General features: G+C 37.9%; 1 protein-coding gene and 1 long non-coding RNA gene across 6 annotated transcripts in view; one reads left to right on the top strand and one right to left on the bottom strand.

The window, feature by feature from the left end:
- Window positions 1–12,684, top strand: part of IL33 (interleukin 33) — a 42,037-nt gene extending 29,353 nt beyond the window's left edge. For 4 of the 5 annotated variants that reach the window (XM_003823384.5, XM_034967117.3, XM_055092176.1 and 1 more), the window contains 6 exons: window positions 5,198–5,323; window positions 5,865–5,990; window positions 7,566–7,691; window positions 8,252–8,302; window positions 9,162–9,253; window positions 10,673–12,684. In XM_003823384.5, the coding sequence (XP_003823432.1) occupies window positions 5,198–5,323; window positions 5,865–5,990; window positions 7,566–7,691; window positions 8,252–8,302; window positions 9,162–9,253; window positions 10,673–10,873 (722 nt within the window). In that variant the 3' untranslated portion in view covers window positions 10,874–12,684. The remainder of the gene's footprint in view (window positions 1–5,197; window positions 5,324–5,864; window positions 5,991–7,565; window positions 7,692–8,251; window positions 8,303–9,161; window positions 9,254–10,672) is intronic. The other variant, XM_034967120.3, reaches the window with a different exon arrangement.
- Window positions 1–17,151, bottom strand: part of LOC134728586 (uncharacterized) — a 194,391-nt gene that overhangs the window by 22,570 nt on the left and 154,670 nt on the right. The window lies entirely within an intron of this gene.

Genomic DNA, 17,151 nt, shown 5'->3' with positions numbered 1-17,151 from the left:
AATAGGATATTTTTAATGAAAATCTAAATGTGTATAGTTTCTCTAAAAAAATCCAAAGAACTAGAAACACTGGGTCCATATCTTGCATGGCAATAGTTGGCTAGAACTGAGTACAGATCAACCCCTTTAGTTTGAGTCTATCCATAGAAGATCTGTTACAGTAAAGGAGATTTGACTTTATCCTGTAGACAGTAGGGAATCATTGAAAATGTTGAACTGAGGAATGATAAAATATTTTTACTTTACAGAGATCACATTGGTGAAGTGTGATGATAGTAGTGTGATGATAAAGTGAGGAGGCAAGAGTAGAAACAGAAACTGGTTAGAGGTCTACTGCATTAATCTAAGGGACTAATGATGAAGGTGTGACCTAAGACAACAGAATAGAGAGGACGGACTAGATTTCAGATATATTCAGAAGGTGAAATCAAAAAGACTTAATGACAGATTGAATGAATTGTAAGAATGGAAAGAAGGAAAAATAAATGATTCTCAGCTTTTTGATTTAAGAATTGGGTAGACGCCAGGTGTGGTGGCTCACGCCTGTAATCACAGAACTTTGGGAGGCTGAGGCGGGCGGATCATGAGGTCAAGAAATTGAGATCATCCTGGTTAACACGGTGAAACCCCGTCTCTACTAAAAAATACAAAAAATTGCCTGGGCATGGTGGCGGGCGCCTGTAGTCCCAGCCACTCGGGAGGCTGAGGCAGGAGAATTGCATGAACTCGGTAGGCAGAGCTTGCAGTGAGCCAAGATCATGCCACTGCACTCCAGCCTGGGTGACAGAGCAAGACTCTGTCTCAAAAAAAAAAAAAAAAAAAGAATTGGGTGGATAATGATAGATAGTCGTACTATTTCTCAAGATAGGCAATTCAGGAGAAATATATTGGGGGCAGAAAAAGATAAAGACATTTTTTATTATAAGTACTGCCATGGTTTGAATGTCCCCTCCAAAACTCATGTTGAAATGTAATTACCATTGCGATAGTATTAAGAGGTGGAACCGGCTGGGTGCGGTGGCTTATGCCTGTAATCCCAGCACTTTGGGAGGCCAAGGCGGGTGGATCACGAGGTCAAGAGATTGAGACCATCTTTGCCTACATGGTGAAACCCCGTCTCTACTAAAAATACAAAAATTAGCTGGGCACCGTGGCGCACGCCTGTAGTCCCAGCTACTCAGGAAGCTGAGGCAGGAGAATTGCTGGAACCCAGGAGGCAGAGGTTGCAGTGAGCCAAGATTGCACCACTGCACTCCAGCCTGACAACAGAGCGAGTCTCCATCTCAAAAAAATAAAAATAAAAAAAAGAGAGGTGGGACTTTAAGTGGTGATTAGTAATAAAGGGTCTGCCCTCATTAATGGATTAATGCCATTGTCATGGGACTGGGTTAGTTATTACAGGATTGGGTTTCTGATAAAAATGATGAAGTTCAGTCCCCATCCTTTCTTTGCCTCATGTGCACTCTCACCATGTGTGATGTCTTCCACCATGTGATGACACAGCAAGAAGGCCCTCATCAGCTACAGCCCCTCAATCTTGGACTTCTCAACCTCCAGAACCAGACACCAAATAAAACTCTTTTCTTTATAAATCACCCAGTCCATGGTATTTTGTTATGGCAGCAGAAAAGAGACTAAGACCAGTGTACTTTAGTTTAAGGTAGCTGCAGGTCAGCCAGGTAGAGATATCCAGAATTCAGAAGATATACACAGAAACAGACAGCTATGCTTCAAAGTAGCTGGGTCAAAATGACTTGGGGAGAAAGAAAAACAGATAGAAAGCTCAGGAAAAAGACCAAAGATAGAGTTACAGTTTGGGGAGTCATCAGCCTCTAAAAAGGTGATTGAAGTCATTGGAGCAAGCATGATTGCCCAGGAAGAAAGTTTAAGAGTGAGAGAAGAAAAAAAGTCAAAACCCTGAGGAGAACCAACATTTATGAGCAGACAGTAGAGGGATAACTAACAAAGAGACAAGGTGCAGTAGTCAGAGAGAAACAAGAAGAACCTAGGGAAACTGGTGACATGGCATAAGGAAAGAGGGGTTCAAAGAAAGAAGTGGTCCTGAGAGTCCAATGCCACAGACAGGTCAAGGGTAGTAAGCAGTTAAGAAGACACCTTGGTAAAATCCGTGCTTGGGGAAGAAATGAAAGATGGAGTGATTCACCTCTGTGGTTTCTATCAGCCATAGTCTGGTTCTCTGAGTGGCAGAATTATAGAAAGATTTCCAGGGCCCTTCCTATTTACTCACAAGAAATCCCTGAGGGATTCATGCTGCTGTTATGATTAAATTAGCTATGGGAATTTTCTTAAAATTCATACTAAGCCACTGCCCTCAGCGAGCAGGCAGGATAGAGACATGGAAAGTGGTAACAGCCCTTATATACATTTGAGCTGGCTCTTTGACCCCAGTGGAATGCTCTCTCCTGCAAAGTCCACATGTCCACGCCAGCTTTGCACTTTCCTCTCCAGAACACAACCCTCACACTTTCAGCTTCCCAAAACACCAAAGCATATGTTCTTCAAAATTCTCCTGATGCAAAGTGTTTTCAATACTTCAAATGTAGTAACCCCCATCCTTGAACTATAACCAGTGCTTGTCCTACTAGATGCTAGCCCCCACACGTACATCTTTAACTTTCTTATCTCCTAAAGACTTCCACATCTTCAGTACTTCCTCAGTATTGTGACCCTCACTTTTAACTACCCAAGACTGATATCCTGTTCCCCCCAGAGTCCACACTCAGTATTAGGCATGCCTATCACGTTCCCATGTGATGCTGACTAAAATATAAAGAATATAAGGAGTGAGTGTTCTTTCAGTTATCATATTATGCCTTTTAGCTCTGAAAAGACAATGTGATATAGTTGCTATGCTTTGAATGTTTCCACCAAAACTCATGCTAAAATTTAATCACCATTGTAACAGTGTTGAGAGGTCAGATCTTTTTTTCTTTTCTTTTCTTTTCTTCTCTTTTTTTTTTTTTTTTTTTTTGAGACAGAGTCTCGCTCTGTCGCCAGACTGGAGTGCAGTGGCACTATCTCAGCTCACTGCAACCTCCGGAGAGGTCGGATCTTTAAGATGTAATTAGGTCATGAGAACTCCACCATCATGAACAGATTACTGCTGTTATCATGGGAGTGGTTTGGTTATCAAGAGACTGGGTTTGTTATAAAAGTGAGTTCTCCGGATTTCCTCTCTGACTTAAGTACTCACTGCTGCCTTCCACCATCAGATGATCCTCACCAGATGCCAGCATAATATTCTTGGATTTGCCTGCCTCTAGAAGTGTAAGAAATAAATTTCTATCTTTTTTTTCTTCTTTTAGAGACAGGGTTGCACTCTGTCACCCAGGCTGGAGTGCAGTGGCATGATTATAGCTCACTACAGCCTCAAACTCCCAGGCTCAAGCAATCCTTTGGTCTCAGCCTCCCAAGTTGCTGAGACTACAGGAGCAGGCCACCATGCCCAGCTACTTTTTTTTTTTTAATTTTTTGTAGAGACGGTCTTACTGTGTTGCCCAGGCTGGTCTTGAATGCCTAGCCTCAAGCGATTTTCTTGCCTCAGCCTCCCAAAGTGCTGGGATTACAAGTGTGAGCCACAGCACCTGGCCAACAAATTTCTTTGCTTTATAAATTACCAAGTCTATGGTATTCTGTGATAGTAGCAGAAAATGAATTAATACAACAGTCAGTAAAGTATTGTATTAAATTACTTGTCAGGAGAATAAGTACAATGCTGGCTCTGGCACTAGTTTTCTTTATGAATTATCTTTGTAAGTGTAAAAGCACTAAAATATAAATACAAGATACCACAGTTGATATTTCTGCATTAAGAATCAATGGTAGAGAGTTCTAGAGTGGGTGTGAATATAATTAAGTGGTCTTCCCTTATTAAATCAGTTGAAGATAGTTAAAGGTACCTACTCATCTGAATTGGAAGCAAGACGTGGATTAATTCAAAATAATAGCTAATAAAAGCTTTTCCACTTATCTTTAAAAAGCATTATTTTAGGAAGGCAAATCCACTGGAGAATTTTTTTAACTCATAAAATGAATCCCAGAGTCACAAATAATATTTTATTTTCTGAATTACTGTGACTAATTGAAATTTGACTTCATTGTATAAATTGCTTGATAATTCATTTACTACATAATGTTAAAAATTGAGATCCTATGACTCATGTGTTACAATTTTCTTTTCTACCTGATTCTGAAAGACTTTTTATGATTTTCCAAGTAGCAAATTTAATTTTCTTTTTGAGACTTAGATTTTTCTTTAGCAAAATGAAATAATTACTGAATAATTAACTTTTTTACTTTGACTGATTTAATTTGAATTTGCATTTTGTTAGTCCCTCAAATTGTAGTGTAGCATTTTCTTAGATGGCGGTAAGTGGATGGTGGTGGAAAGAATAGGTTTGATTTTAGGCACACTTCAGTCATAACTTCTCGCCAGCTCTGTAATCTTGGGCAAGTGTCATGACTCCTGAGAGCCTCAGATTATCATCTGTAAAATGGGGACAATAATGCCCATCTTGCAAGATTATTATGAAGAATTAAATGGAGACATATGTAAAATCATTAGCACAGTGTTTGGCCCACTGTAGACACTTAGCAAATGGTAGTTATTTTAATATCAGTAACCTTTGTAGACTTCAGCAATCCCTCCAAAATTATTAAAAGTGTTCTAGACAAGGAGAAAAGATTGCACATTTCATATAAGTAAAAGATACCCCTCAATTAGGCAAAGGTTGATATATGTTGGATACAGGTTCACACTCCCTCATATGGAATTCTGAAAACCAAAATTTTTTTCTAAAGACCTAAAGTTTTTCAGAACTTATTTGACAGCAAAATATGACCTAAACTCATTTCTTGGTTAACTCCTGATGTGAACTAACATAAGGTCTTTATTTCACTTTGTGTAAATTTTCCTATGTTTCAATATAAAATTAACTAATTTTGATTATGGGGTGCTGCCCCCATCTCTTCTGGGGTGCTACATATGTGCACTATATGCTCTATATTACAATCCTAAAATCTAAAAAACTCTGAATTTTGAAACACAGCTGAGTTAAGGATTTCTGATAAGATACTGTGAACCTGTACTTGCTTTCTTGGTCTGCTACACTCAGGATTTGTAGAAGGATAAAGATGAATGGAATGAAACAGTCTCACAAGTTTTTCAATTGTTTAGAATCCCAACAGAAGGCCAAAGAAGTTTGCCCCATGTACTTTATGAAGCTCCGCTCTGGCCTTATGATAAAAAAGGAGGCCTGTTACTTTAGGAGAGAAACCACCAAAAGGCCTTCACTGAAAACAGGTAAGGGGAACCGTACATTCTCTGGCAATAGTGATAAGTATCTGTTTGCCTTCACTTACCACATCTAAATATGCAGTTATTTTTCCTCACTCCAAGTTTCCTTTTGGAAAATATTAAGAATGATGAACTGGTTTTTAGCTATTTTTAAAAGGGCATATAAAGAATTTTCAATAGCATGAGAGAAATGATTATGTTATAATGTTAAGTGAAAACAAAAGATACATAACTATGTGTAAATATGTTTACAATATTTTTAAGTGATTTTTTTAATTTAAAGGAAATAGGTTTAAGCACTAATAGTGCTTGACTTTTGGGTGTTGAGACTGTGGGTGACTAGTTTTCTTCCTCCTGATCTCTAATGAGTGTGCTTCTACTGGGGAATAAGTGTGCCAAGAGGTATCAATCCCTTTGGACCATGCAGTGGCCAAAGCCCTGGAGTCAATCACTACTCTCAGCAAGCAGCCTTAACTGGGAATCCTCAAAGGGGCATTTGTGCAGAGTGGGGATTGATGGTCTATCCCTAATCCCATCCGGTCTGCAGGTAGAAAGCACAAAAGACATCTAGTACTCGCTGCCTGTCAACAGCAGTCTACTGTGGAGTGCTTTGCATTTGGTATATCAGGGGTCCAGAAATATACTAGAGCACTTCATGATTCAAGTATCACAGGTATGACTGGTTACAGGGGTGATGTGGGAGTGAGGAGGGAGGTATGACACAGGACCCCAGAAAGTGCTACTCCAGGTAGCAGTCCCAAGTCTGTGTCTTTAATGTGTTCCAGAAACTTCTGCCCATTTGCAGCTGATGTACCCATCTAATAGTATCCAAAGTAGGTGCAAGGTAGCTGTTCTAATAATGCACATGCATTCTCTAGTTAGCACTCCATCATTATTTTGAAATACTTGCAATGGATTGGAATCCCATGGTCATTAGTTTTGGTGAAAATATGTTATCTTTTGGGAAGAAAACACATTTTCCCCCCAAATTTCAACATTTTGACCATGAAAGAAAAGAGCTATTATATTTTTAAATATAATTCTAACACTTTATACATTTTAAGTAGTAGTTAAGATGGTTTTAAATGTTATCACTTCCTTGTATAAGGTTCCAAGTTGATGATGACTTCAAGAAGTGAAGACATCATCATTAAAAAAAAAACTTGGCCAGGTGTGGTGGCTCACACCTGTAATCCCAGCACTTTGGGAGGCTGAGGTTGATGGATCACCTGAGGTCAGGAGTTCAACCAGCCTGGCCAACATGGCGAAACCCTGTCTCTACTAAAAATACAAAAATCTGTTGGTTGTGGTGATGTGCACCCGTAATCCCAGCTACTTGTGAGGCTGAGGCACAAGAACTGCTTGAACCTTGACAGAGGTTGCAGTGAGCCGAGATCATGTCAGGGCACTCTCGCCTGGGCAACAAGAGCGGCTGTCTCAGAAAAAAAAAAAACAAAAAACAAAACAACAACAAAAAAAACAACTTTACCTGGAAATTGCATTTGCCATTTCAAGCATTATTCCTGCTATAAATGTCCTAAATTCCCAGAAGCAACACTGAAGTTTCTCATTAAGTATTTCTAAATCATTTACTTTAGAAGTTCATGTACAAATTCAGTATGTAACATTCTCCTTAATATTTTGTATACTATTTTTTTCCAGGCCCCATCTAAGTAGTCCCTAAATCTGCTCCAGTTTACCTCAGCAGGCTATAAAAATATTATCATTTTCTATGGGTATTTTGACACTTTTTAAAAGTTGGGAGCACTGCACTAAGTGTCCCTGTTATTTAGCCAGAGGAGAGAACAGGGCTTATATCCGCATTCTCCAGGACTGTCAGAAACTTCTGGGTAACTCCATACTTTATAGATGAACATTCATTTATCCATGTCTATCAAAATACAGTCCCTTCTTTACCACAGTCCCCAGACCAAGTGGTGTCATGAAGTGAAGGTTTCCTCAAGCAATGTCTGTTGCTTTCCATTTTCTTTTTCCCCACCAAACCCTCCCATAAGCACACTCACATGGCCTCCCAGGGCCTTCATGCAGGACACTAGCACCTTTAATCCCATTCAAGGGTCACATCTCAGCCTTTTAGCTATGTAAAACTTGTATCAAAGGCTTTAATCTAGCCAACAGTGACATACAAAATGCAACTCAAATTGCAAAAATGTTTTTTGAGGGAGCATTTTTTAAAAAGGTTGCCAAAAGAATTGTGCCTGACAAATTTTTGAATTCTTAACAACAGGAATTTCACCTATTACAGAGTATCTTGCTTCTCTAAGCACATACAATGATCAATCCATTACTTTTGCTTTGGAGGATGAAAGTTATGAGATAAATGTTGAAGACTTGAAAAAAGATGAAAAGAAAGGTAGATTATTTTCTTTTTCTATAATAATGTAATAATGACTAATAAAAGTAAAACATTTTAATAAATCTACCAAACTTTAAACAATGGATTAGCTTAGACATGGCAAACAGGTCATGCTGTGTGCTAACTCTAATGCATTGGCAGTGGGTGCCTGAATCCACTTCTATGTCAAGATGGATTCAGAAGCTTTGTCAGGTTCATCAGAGAAGAATGCTGACATTGAAATGCAGTATCTGTTGTGAAAGATGGAAAGAGGGGCCACATGTATTTGCTATCTCTAAATTATCCACTAGATCTTTCTAGCCTTATTAGTATCACCAAAGTACAACCTTTATGCCACTGCTATGAAAAATATTTTAAATATTTTAATAACAACTATATTGGAGAATTCATCAGAGCATATTCGTGCATTTTTGAGACCTTTCTCAAAACCACAAAAGATTTGTTTTTATTGATATATAATAAAAGGGGAGGATATTTTCTGATGTTATGTGTGTGTTGGAACTGAAAACTTAACAAAATTGTGTCTCACCAGAGGGATTTTATGCATTCTCTTTCAGATAAGGTGTTACTGAGTTACTATGAGTCTCAACACCCCTCAAATGAATCAGGTAATTTGGAGGGCTGGGTAGCTGTAGTGCTTGAATTCTTAAGTATGGGGTAAAGATAAATCCAAAAAAATCCTTTTTGCCCCATAGGAAAAAAGATAGTCTCAGAAGGTTATCTCCAACCCAAGCTCATGGTAAAACCTTAGATTCTCAGAGGATGCATTCTCATCCATTTTACAGCTTAATCGTTAGGATAAAGTTTTGGCTACACTTAATACAGATCCAAAACAAGAGTGGTTTATGCTAGATAAAACTTTCTGTCTTAGCCAGGGCTGCAATGGCTCAACAAGTTGTCCAGGGAACCCATCTCCTTCTATCTTGTGGTTCTGCCAACATCTACATGGTTCAAGAGTACTTGGGAGCATGACAATGCCTGGTCAGCAGGACACAGAAAAACAGATATATGCATTCTATTTCCCTTTAAGGGTACAACCTAGAAGTTGCACCTAACACTTCCTCTTATCTCACATTGGTCAGAACTCAGTTGTATTACTACACTTAGCCATAAGAAGGCAAGCTGGGGAATGTTCTATTACTATCCCAAAAGAGGAATGAATATTGGGTGACACTATGAGTGGCTTTACATGCAGACAGGAAAGCTGATGCCCAGAGAAGTAACCATTAGGGTCACAACTCTCCAATTAAAAAGCATATAAGAAAACTAATTTCTCTCCGGTTTATAAGTACCCTCTACTTATCAGTGCCTCTTGAACTTGGGTACAAATACTTCTAAGATACCTGTTAGTGAATGAAGTAATTGTTTTATGTAACATCTTAGACTTTTTTCCTGGGTGTTGAATTCATTTAAATAAAGATGAGTTACAGTTCTTAACTTTATCATTTATACTTTCTTAATTGTAAGGTGACGGTGTTGATGGTAAGATGTTAATGGTAACCCTGAGTCCTACAAAAGACTTCTGGTTGCATGCCAACAACAAGGAACACTCTGTGGAGGTAAAAAAAAATTTTTATCTATATCTATATCTATATATATGATTACAGAACTGTCATGAATGACTCCACCAACTTGTGTAGATTTGGGTGTTGGGGTATTTTGCAGAAGGATTTTTTTGTGTTCTATTGTATATAAAGCACAATCACTTACTACAAATGACTTGCTTCTAGAGTAAGGAAGGGAGGAAAGTGGCATGTATGTCTTTGCTATTGAAAGTCTGCTCTCTGCCAGCAGCAGAGCATCACCTGGGAGCCTGTTAGAAATGCAGGATTCTAAGCCCCCCAGAAATAAATCAGAATCAGCATATTTTAATAAATCTCCAGGAAATTCATATGTGCCTTAAAGTTTGAGAAGCACTGTTACATAGAATGATCTCAAATCCTTTCTGTTTGGCTTTAGGAACTACTATGTTCCTCTAGGAAACATTTCTTTGTATAATATCATTTTCTTAAACAAATACAAAAAAAATTTCCATTCTGAGCCTGCTTAAGGGAGAGTCATAAGCGTTTCCATGTGCCAAGATTTATAAATAACCTAACATCTACATTCTGAACATAGAATTAATTGCATATTCTTCTTTAGTTAGCAAATGGCATTATTACATTGGTCATGATGTGTAATTATAACTATTTTGACAAACAAGCCAAAGGTAGAGGCATGGAAGAAAATAGAAGAGAGCATAATATAGAAGATAAATTATACAAACACAGAAAAATATAAAGCTAACTAACACAGCCATGTAAGGCCTTATTAACATAAATAGTGGATAGTAACCAGAATCTTCCTAAGCAAAACATTCCTAAACATATATAATCTAGTGTTTGGCATGTATAACTACTCAGTAATAGAGCTACTTAGACTGAGCTCTATTATATAGCAAGCACTGGGCTAAATGTTTTACGAATATTATTTTATTTAATACTCACAGTAACTCTACAATGGAGTTGTTGTATTGGTCAACTGTTGCTATGTAACAAACCATCCCAAAACTTAGTGCCTCAGAATAATAATCATTTAAATTTACTCATGTCTGTAGATATTTTGAGGATTGACTGATCTAGAAAACTGGTTAGACTAAAAAAAATGAGGCTTGAGAGATAAAGCAACATCCCCAAGATCTCAGAGATAGTACATGTCAAAAGAAGGGTACAAATCCAGAACTGTTGCATCCAGATCCAATCACCCTAATCCATACTGCCTCTCTATGTTGACTATCAGTGAATCAAATCAAATCCACCCCCTACCCCTCTGGCCCTCTACTCACTTCTCCCCCTCTTCCCTCCACAACTCACTAAGCAAGCTTGCTAGAAATATCAAGTCATAAATAAGTATTCCCCTTTAGTTTCCAATATAGGCAGGTAAAGTTGACTCTGAACTTCCCGTTCACATATGGATTGCTTTCTCTCTTGTTTCCTCAGCTCCATAAGTGTGAAAAACCACTGCCAGACCAGGCCTTCTTTGTCCTTCATAATATGCACTCCAACTGTGTTTCATTTGAATGCAAGACTGATCCTGGAGTGTTTATAGGTGTAAAGGATAATCATCTTGCTCTGATTAAAGTAGACTCTTCTGAGAATTTGTGTACTGAAAATATCTTGTTTAAGCTCTCTGAAACTTAGTTGATGGAAACCTGTGGGTCTTGGGTTCAGTAGCCAAATGCTACCACTGGAGAAGAAATGAGAGATAAAGAAAGAGACAGGTGACATCTAAGGGAAATGAAGAGTGCTTAGCATGTGTGGAATGTTTTCCTTATGTATAAAAATATTTTTTCTAATCCTCCAGTTATTCTTTTATTTCCCTCTGTATAACTGCATCTTCAATACAAGTATCAGTATATTAAATAGGGTATTGGTAAAGAAACTGTCAACATTCTAAACAGATATAGTCTGACCTTTACTTTTCTCTAGTTTCAGTCCAGAAAGAACTTCATATTTAGAGCTAAGGCCACTGAGGAAAGAGCCATAGCTTAAGTCTCTCTGTAGACAGGGATCCATTTTAAAGAGCTACTTAGAGAAATAATTTTCCACAGTTCCAAACGATAGGCTCAAACACTAGAGCTGCTAGTAAAAAGAAGACCAGATGCTTCACAGAATTATCATTTTTTCAACTGGAATAAAACACCAGGTTTGCTTGTAGATGTCTTAGGCAACACTCAGAGCAGATCTCCCTTACTGTCAGGGGATACGGAACTTCAAAGGCCCACATGGCAAGCCAGGTAACATAAATGTGTGAAAAAGTAAAGATAACTGAAAAATTTAGAAAAATAAATCCAGTATTTGTAAACTGAATAACTTCATTTCTAATTGTTTAATTTTTAAAATTCTGATTTTTATATATTGAGTTTAAGCAAGGCATTCTTACACGAGGAAGTGAAGTAAATTTTAGTTCAGACATAAAATTTCACTTATTAGGAATATGTAACATGCTAAAACTTTTTTTTTTTAAAGAGTACTGAGTCACAACATGTTTTAGAGCATCCAAGTACCATATAATCCAACTACCATGGTAAGGCCAGAAATCTTCTAACCTACCAGAGCCTAGATGAGACACCGAATTAACATTAAAATTTCAGTAACTGACTGTCCCTCATGTCCATGGCCTACCATCCCTTCTGACCCTGGCTTCCAGGGACCTGTGTCTTTTAATACTCACTGTCACATTGGGCAAAGTTGCTTCTAATCCTTGTTTCCCATGTGCACAAGTCTTTTTGTATTCCAGCTTCCTGATAACACTGCTTACTGTGGAATATTCATTTGACATCTGTCTCTTTTCATTTCTTTTAACTACCATGCCCTTGATATATCTTTTGCACCCGCTGAACTTCATTTGTGTATCACCTGACCTCTGGATGCCAAAACGTTTATTCTGCTTTGTCTGTTGTAGAATTTTAGATAAAGCTATTAATGGCAATATTTTTTTGCTAAACGTTTTTGTTTTTTACTGTCACTAGGGCAATAAAATTTATACTCAACCATATAATAACATTTTTTAACTACTAAAGGAATAGTTTTTATTTTAAAGTCTTAGCAATTTCTATTACAACTTTTCTTAGACTTAACACTTATGATAAATGACTAACATAGTAACAGAATCTTTATGAAATATGACCTTTTCTGAAAATACATACTTTTAAATTTCTACTTTATTGAGACCTATTAGATGTAAGTGCTGGTAGAATATACGATAAAAGAGGCTGAGAATTACCATACAAGGGTATTACAACTGTAAAACAATTTATCTTTGTTTCATTGTTCTGTCAATAATTGTTACCAAAGAGATAAAAATAAAAGCAGAATGTATATCATCCCATCTGAAAAACACTAATTATTGACATGTGCATCTGTACAATAAACTTAAAATGATTATTAAATAATCTAATATATCTACTACATTGTTTATATTATTGAATAAAGTATATTTTCCAAATGTATGTGAGACTATAATGATTTTATCATATGATGACTCAATATTCTGAAATTTCTTTTTTTATTATACTTTAAGTTCTACGGTCCAAGTGCACGACATGCAGGTTTGTTACATATGTATACATGTGCCATGTTGGTATGCTGCACCCATTAACTCATCATTTACATTGGGTATATCTCCTAATGCTATCCCTCCCCCTTCCCCCACCCCACAACAGGCCCTGGTGTGCGGTGTTCCCCACTCTGTGTCCAAGTGTTTTCATTGTTCAATTCCCACCTATAAGTGAGAACATGCAGTGTTTGGTTTTTAGTCCGTGCGATAGTTTGTTCAGAATGATGGTTTCCAGCTCCATCCATGTCCCTACACAGGACATGAACTCATCCTTTTTATGGCTGCATAGTATTCCATGGTGTATATGTGCCACATTTTCTTAATCCACTCTATCACTGATGGACATTTGGGTTGGTTCCAAGTCTTTGCTATTGTGAATAGTGCCGCAATAAACATACGTGTGCATATGTCTTTATAGCAGCATGATTTATAATCCTTTGGGTATATACCCAGTAATGGGATGGCTGGGTCAAACGGTATTTCTAGTTCTAGATCCTTGAAGAATCACCACACTGTCTTCCACAATGGCTAAACTAGCTTACAGTCCCACCAACAGTGTAAAAGTGTTCCTATTTCTCCACATCCTATCCAGCACCTGTTTCCTGACTTTTTCATGTTCACCATTCTACCCGGTGTGAGATGGTATCTCATTGTGGTTTTGATTTGCATTCATCTAATGGCCAGAGATGATGAGCATTTTTTCATGTGTCTGTTGGCTGCATAAATGTCTTCTTTTGAGAAGTGTCTGTTCATATCCTTTGCCCACTTTTTGATGGGGTTGTTTGAGTTTTTCTTCTAAATTTGTTTAAGTTCTTTGTAGATTCTGGATATTAGCCCTTTGCCAGATGGGTAGATTGCAAAAATTTTCTCCCATTCTGCAGGTTGCCTGTTCACTCTGATGGTAGTTTCTTTTGCTGTGCAGAAGCTCTTTGGTCTCATTAGATCCCATTTGTCTATTTTGGCTTTTGTTGCCATTGCTTTTGGTGTTTTAGACATGAAGACCTTGCCCATGCCTATGTCCTGAATGGTATTGCCTAGGGTTTCTTCTAGGGTTTTTATGGTTTTAGGTCTGATATTTAAGTCTTTAATCCATCTTGAATTAATTTTTGTATAAGGCGTAAGGAAGGCATACAGTTTCAGCTTTCTACATATGGCTAGCCAGTTTTCCCAGCACCATTTATTAAATAGGCAATCTTTCCCCATTTCTTGTTTTTGTCAGGTTTGTCAAAGATCAGATGGATGTAGATGTGTGGTATTATTTCTGAGGGCTCTGTTCTGTTCCATTGGTCTATATGTCTGTTTTGGTACCAGTACCATGCTGTTTTGGTTACTGTAGCCTTGTAGTATAGTTTGAAGTCAGGTAGCGTGATGCCTCCAGCTTTGTTCTTTTGGCTTAGGACTGTCTTGGCAATGCGGGCTCTTTTTTGGTTCCATATGAACTTTAAAGTAGTTTTTTCCAATTCTGTGAAGAAAGTCATTGGTAGCTTGATGGGAAGGCGTTGAATCTGTAAATTACCTTGGGCAGTAGGGCCATTTTCCTGATATTGATTCTTCCTATCCATGAACATGGAATGTTCTTCCATTTGTTTGTGTCCTCTTTTATTTCATTGAGCAGTGGTTTGTAGTTCTCCTTGAAGAGGTCCTTCACATCCCTTGTAAGTTGGATTCCTAGGTATTTTATTCTCTTTGAAGCATTTGTGAATGGGAGTTCACTCATGATTTGGCTCTCTGTTTGTCTGTTGTTGGTGTATAAGAATGCTTGTGATTTTTGAACATTGATTTTGTATCCTGAGACTTTGCTGAAGTTGCTTATCAGCCTAAGGAGATTTTGGGCTGAGACAATGGGGTTTTCTAAATATACAATCATGTCATCTACAAACAGGGACAATTTGACTTCCTCTTTTCCTAATTGAATACCCTTTATTTCTTTGTCCTGCCTGATTGCCCTGGCCAGAACTTCCAACACTATGTTGAATAGGAGTGGTGAGAGAGGGCATCCCTGTCTTGTGCCAGTTTTCAAAGGGAATGCTTCCAGTTTTTGCCCATTCAGTATGATATTGGCTGTGGGTTTGTCATAGATAGCTCTTATTATTTTGAGATACGTCCCATCAATACCTAATTTATTGAGAGTTTTTAGTATGAAGGGATGTTGAATTTTGTCAAAGGCCTTTTCTGCATCTATTGAGATAATCGTGTGGTTTTTGTCTTTGGTTCTGTTTATATGATGGATTAAATTTATGGATTTGCGCATGTTGAACCAGACTTGCATCCCAGGGATGAAGCCCACTTGGTCATGGAGGATAAGCTTTTTGATGTGCTGCTGGATTCAGTTTGCCAGTATTTTATTGAGGATTTTTGTATCGATATTCATCAAGGATATTCGTCTAAAATTCTCTTTTTTTGTTGTGTCTCTGCCCGGCTTTGTTGTCAGGATGATGCTGGCCTCATAAAATGAGTTAGGGAGGATTCCCTCTTTTTCTATTGATTGGAATAGTTTCAGAAGGAATGTTACCAGCTCCTCTTTGTACCTCTGGTAGAATTCAGCTGTGAATCCATCTGGTCCTGGACTTTTTTTGGTTGGTAGGCTATTAATTATAGCCTCAATTTCAGAGCCTGTTATTGGTCTATTCAGGGATTCAACTTCTTCCTGGTTTAGTCTTGGGAGGGTGTATGTGTCCAGGAATTTATCCATTTCATCTAGATTTTCTAGTTTATTTGCATAGAGGTGTTTACAGTATTTTCTGATGGTAGTTTGTATTTCTGTGGGATCAGTGGTGATATCACCTTTATCATTTCTTATTGCGTCTATTTGATTCTTCTCTTTTTCTTTATTCATCTTGCTAGAGGTCTATCAATTTTGTTGATCCTTTCAAAACACCAGCTCCTGGATTCATTCATTTTTTTGAAGGTTTTTTTGCGTCTTTATTTCCTTCAGTTCTGCTCTGATCTTAGCTATTTCTTGCCTTCTGCTAGCTTTTGAATGTGTTAGCTCTTGCTTTTCTAGTTCTTTTACTTGTGATGTTATGGTGTCAGTTTTAGATCTTTCCTGCTTTCTCTTGTGGGCATTTAGTGCTATAAATTTCCCTCTACACACTGCTTTGAATGTGTCCCAGAGATTCTGGTATGTTGTATCTTTGTTCTCATTGGTTTCAAAGAACATCTTTATGTCTGCCTTTATTTTGTTATGTACCCAGTAGTCATTTAGGAGCAGGTTGTTCAGTGTCCATGTAGTTGAGTGGTTTTGAGTGAGTTTCTTAATCCTGAGTTCTAGTTTGATTGCACTGTGGTCTGAGAGACAGTTTGTTATAATTTCTGTTCTTTTACATTTGCTGAAGGGTGCTTTACTTCCAACTATGTGGTCAATTTTGGAATAAGTGCAATGTGGTGCTGAAAAGAATGCATAATCTGTTGATTTGGGGAGGAGAGTTCTGTAGATGTCTATTAGGTCCACTTGGTGCAGAGCTGAGTTCAATTCCTGGATATTCTTGTTAACTTTCTGTCTCGTTGATCTGTCTAATGTTGACAGTGGGGTGTTAAAGTCTCCCATTATTATTGTGTGGGAGTCTAAGTCTCTTTGTAGGTCTCTTAGGACTTGCTTTATGAATCTGGGTGCTCCTGTATTGGGTGCATATATATTTAGGATAGTTAGCTCTTCTTGTTGACTTGATCCCTTTACCATTATGTAATGGCCTTCTTTGTCTCTTCTGATCTTTGTTGGTTTAAAGTATGGTTTATCAGAGACTAGGATTGCAACCCCCGCTTTTTTTTTGTTTTCCATTTGCTTGGTAGATCTTCCACCATCCCTTTATTTTGAGCCTATGTGTGTCTCTGCATGTGAGATGGGTCTCCTGAATACAGCACACTGATGGGTCTTGACTCTTTATCCAATTTGCCAGTCTGTGTCTTTTAATTGGAGCATTTAGCCCATTTACTTTTAAGGTTAATATTGTTATGTGTCAATCTGATCCTGTCATTATGATGTTAGCTGGTTATTTTGCTCGTTAGTTGATGCAGTTTCTTCCTAGCATCAATGGTCTTTACAATTTGGCATGTTTTTGCAATGGCTGGTACCAGTTGTTCCTTTCCCTGTTTAGTGCTTCCTCCAGGAACTCTTGTAAGGCAAGGCTTGTGGTGACAAAATCTCTCAGCATTTGCTTGTCTGTAAAGGATTTTATTTCTCCTTCACTTATGAAGCTTAGTTTGGCTGGATATGAAATTCTGGGTTGAAAATTCTTTTCTTTAAGAATGTTGAATATTGGCCCCCACTCTTTTCTGGCTTGTAGAGTTTCTGCCGAGAGATCCGCTGTTAGTCTTATGGGCTTCCCTTTGGGGATAACCTGACCTTTCTCTCTGGCCGCCC

Source organism: Pan paniscus, chromosome 11 (genome assembly GCF_029289425.2).
Source record: "Pan paniscus chromosome 11, NHGRI_mPanPan1-v2.0_pri, whole genome shotgun sequence".
Classification (NCBI taxonomy): domain Eukaryota; kingdom Metazoa; phylum Chordata; class Mammalia; order Primates; family Hominidae; genus Pan; species Pan paniscus.
The sequence above is the reverse complement of the archived record's forward strand: the minus strand, read 5'-3'. Positions and strand labels throughout refer to the sequence as shown.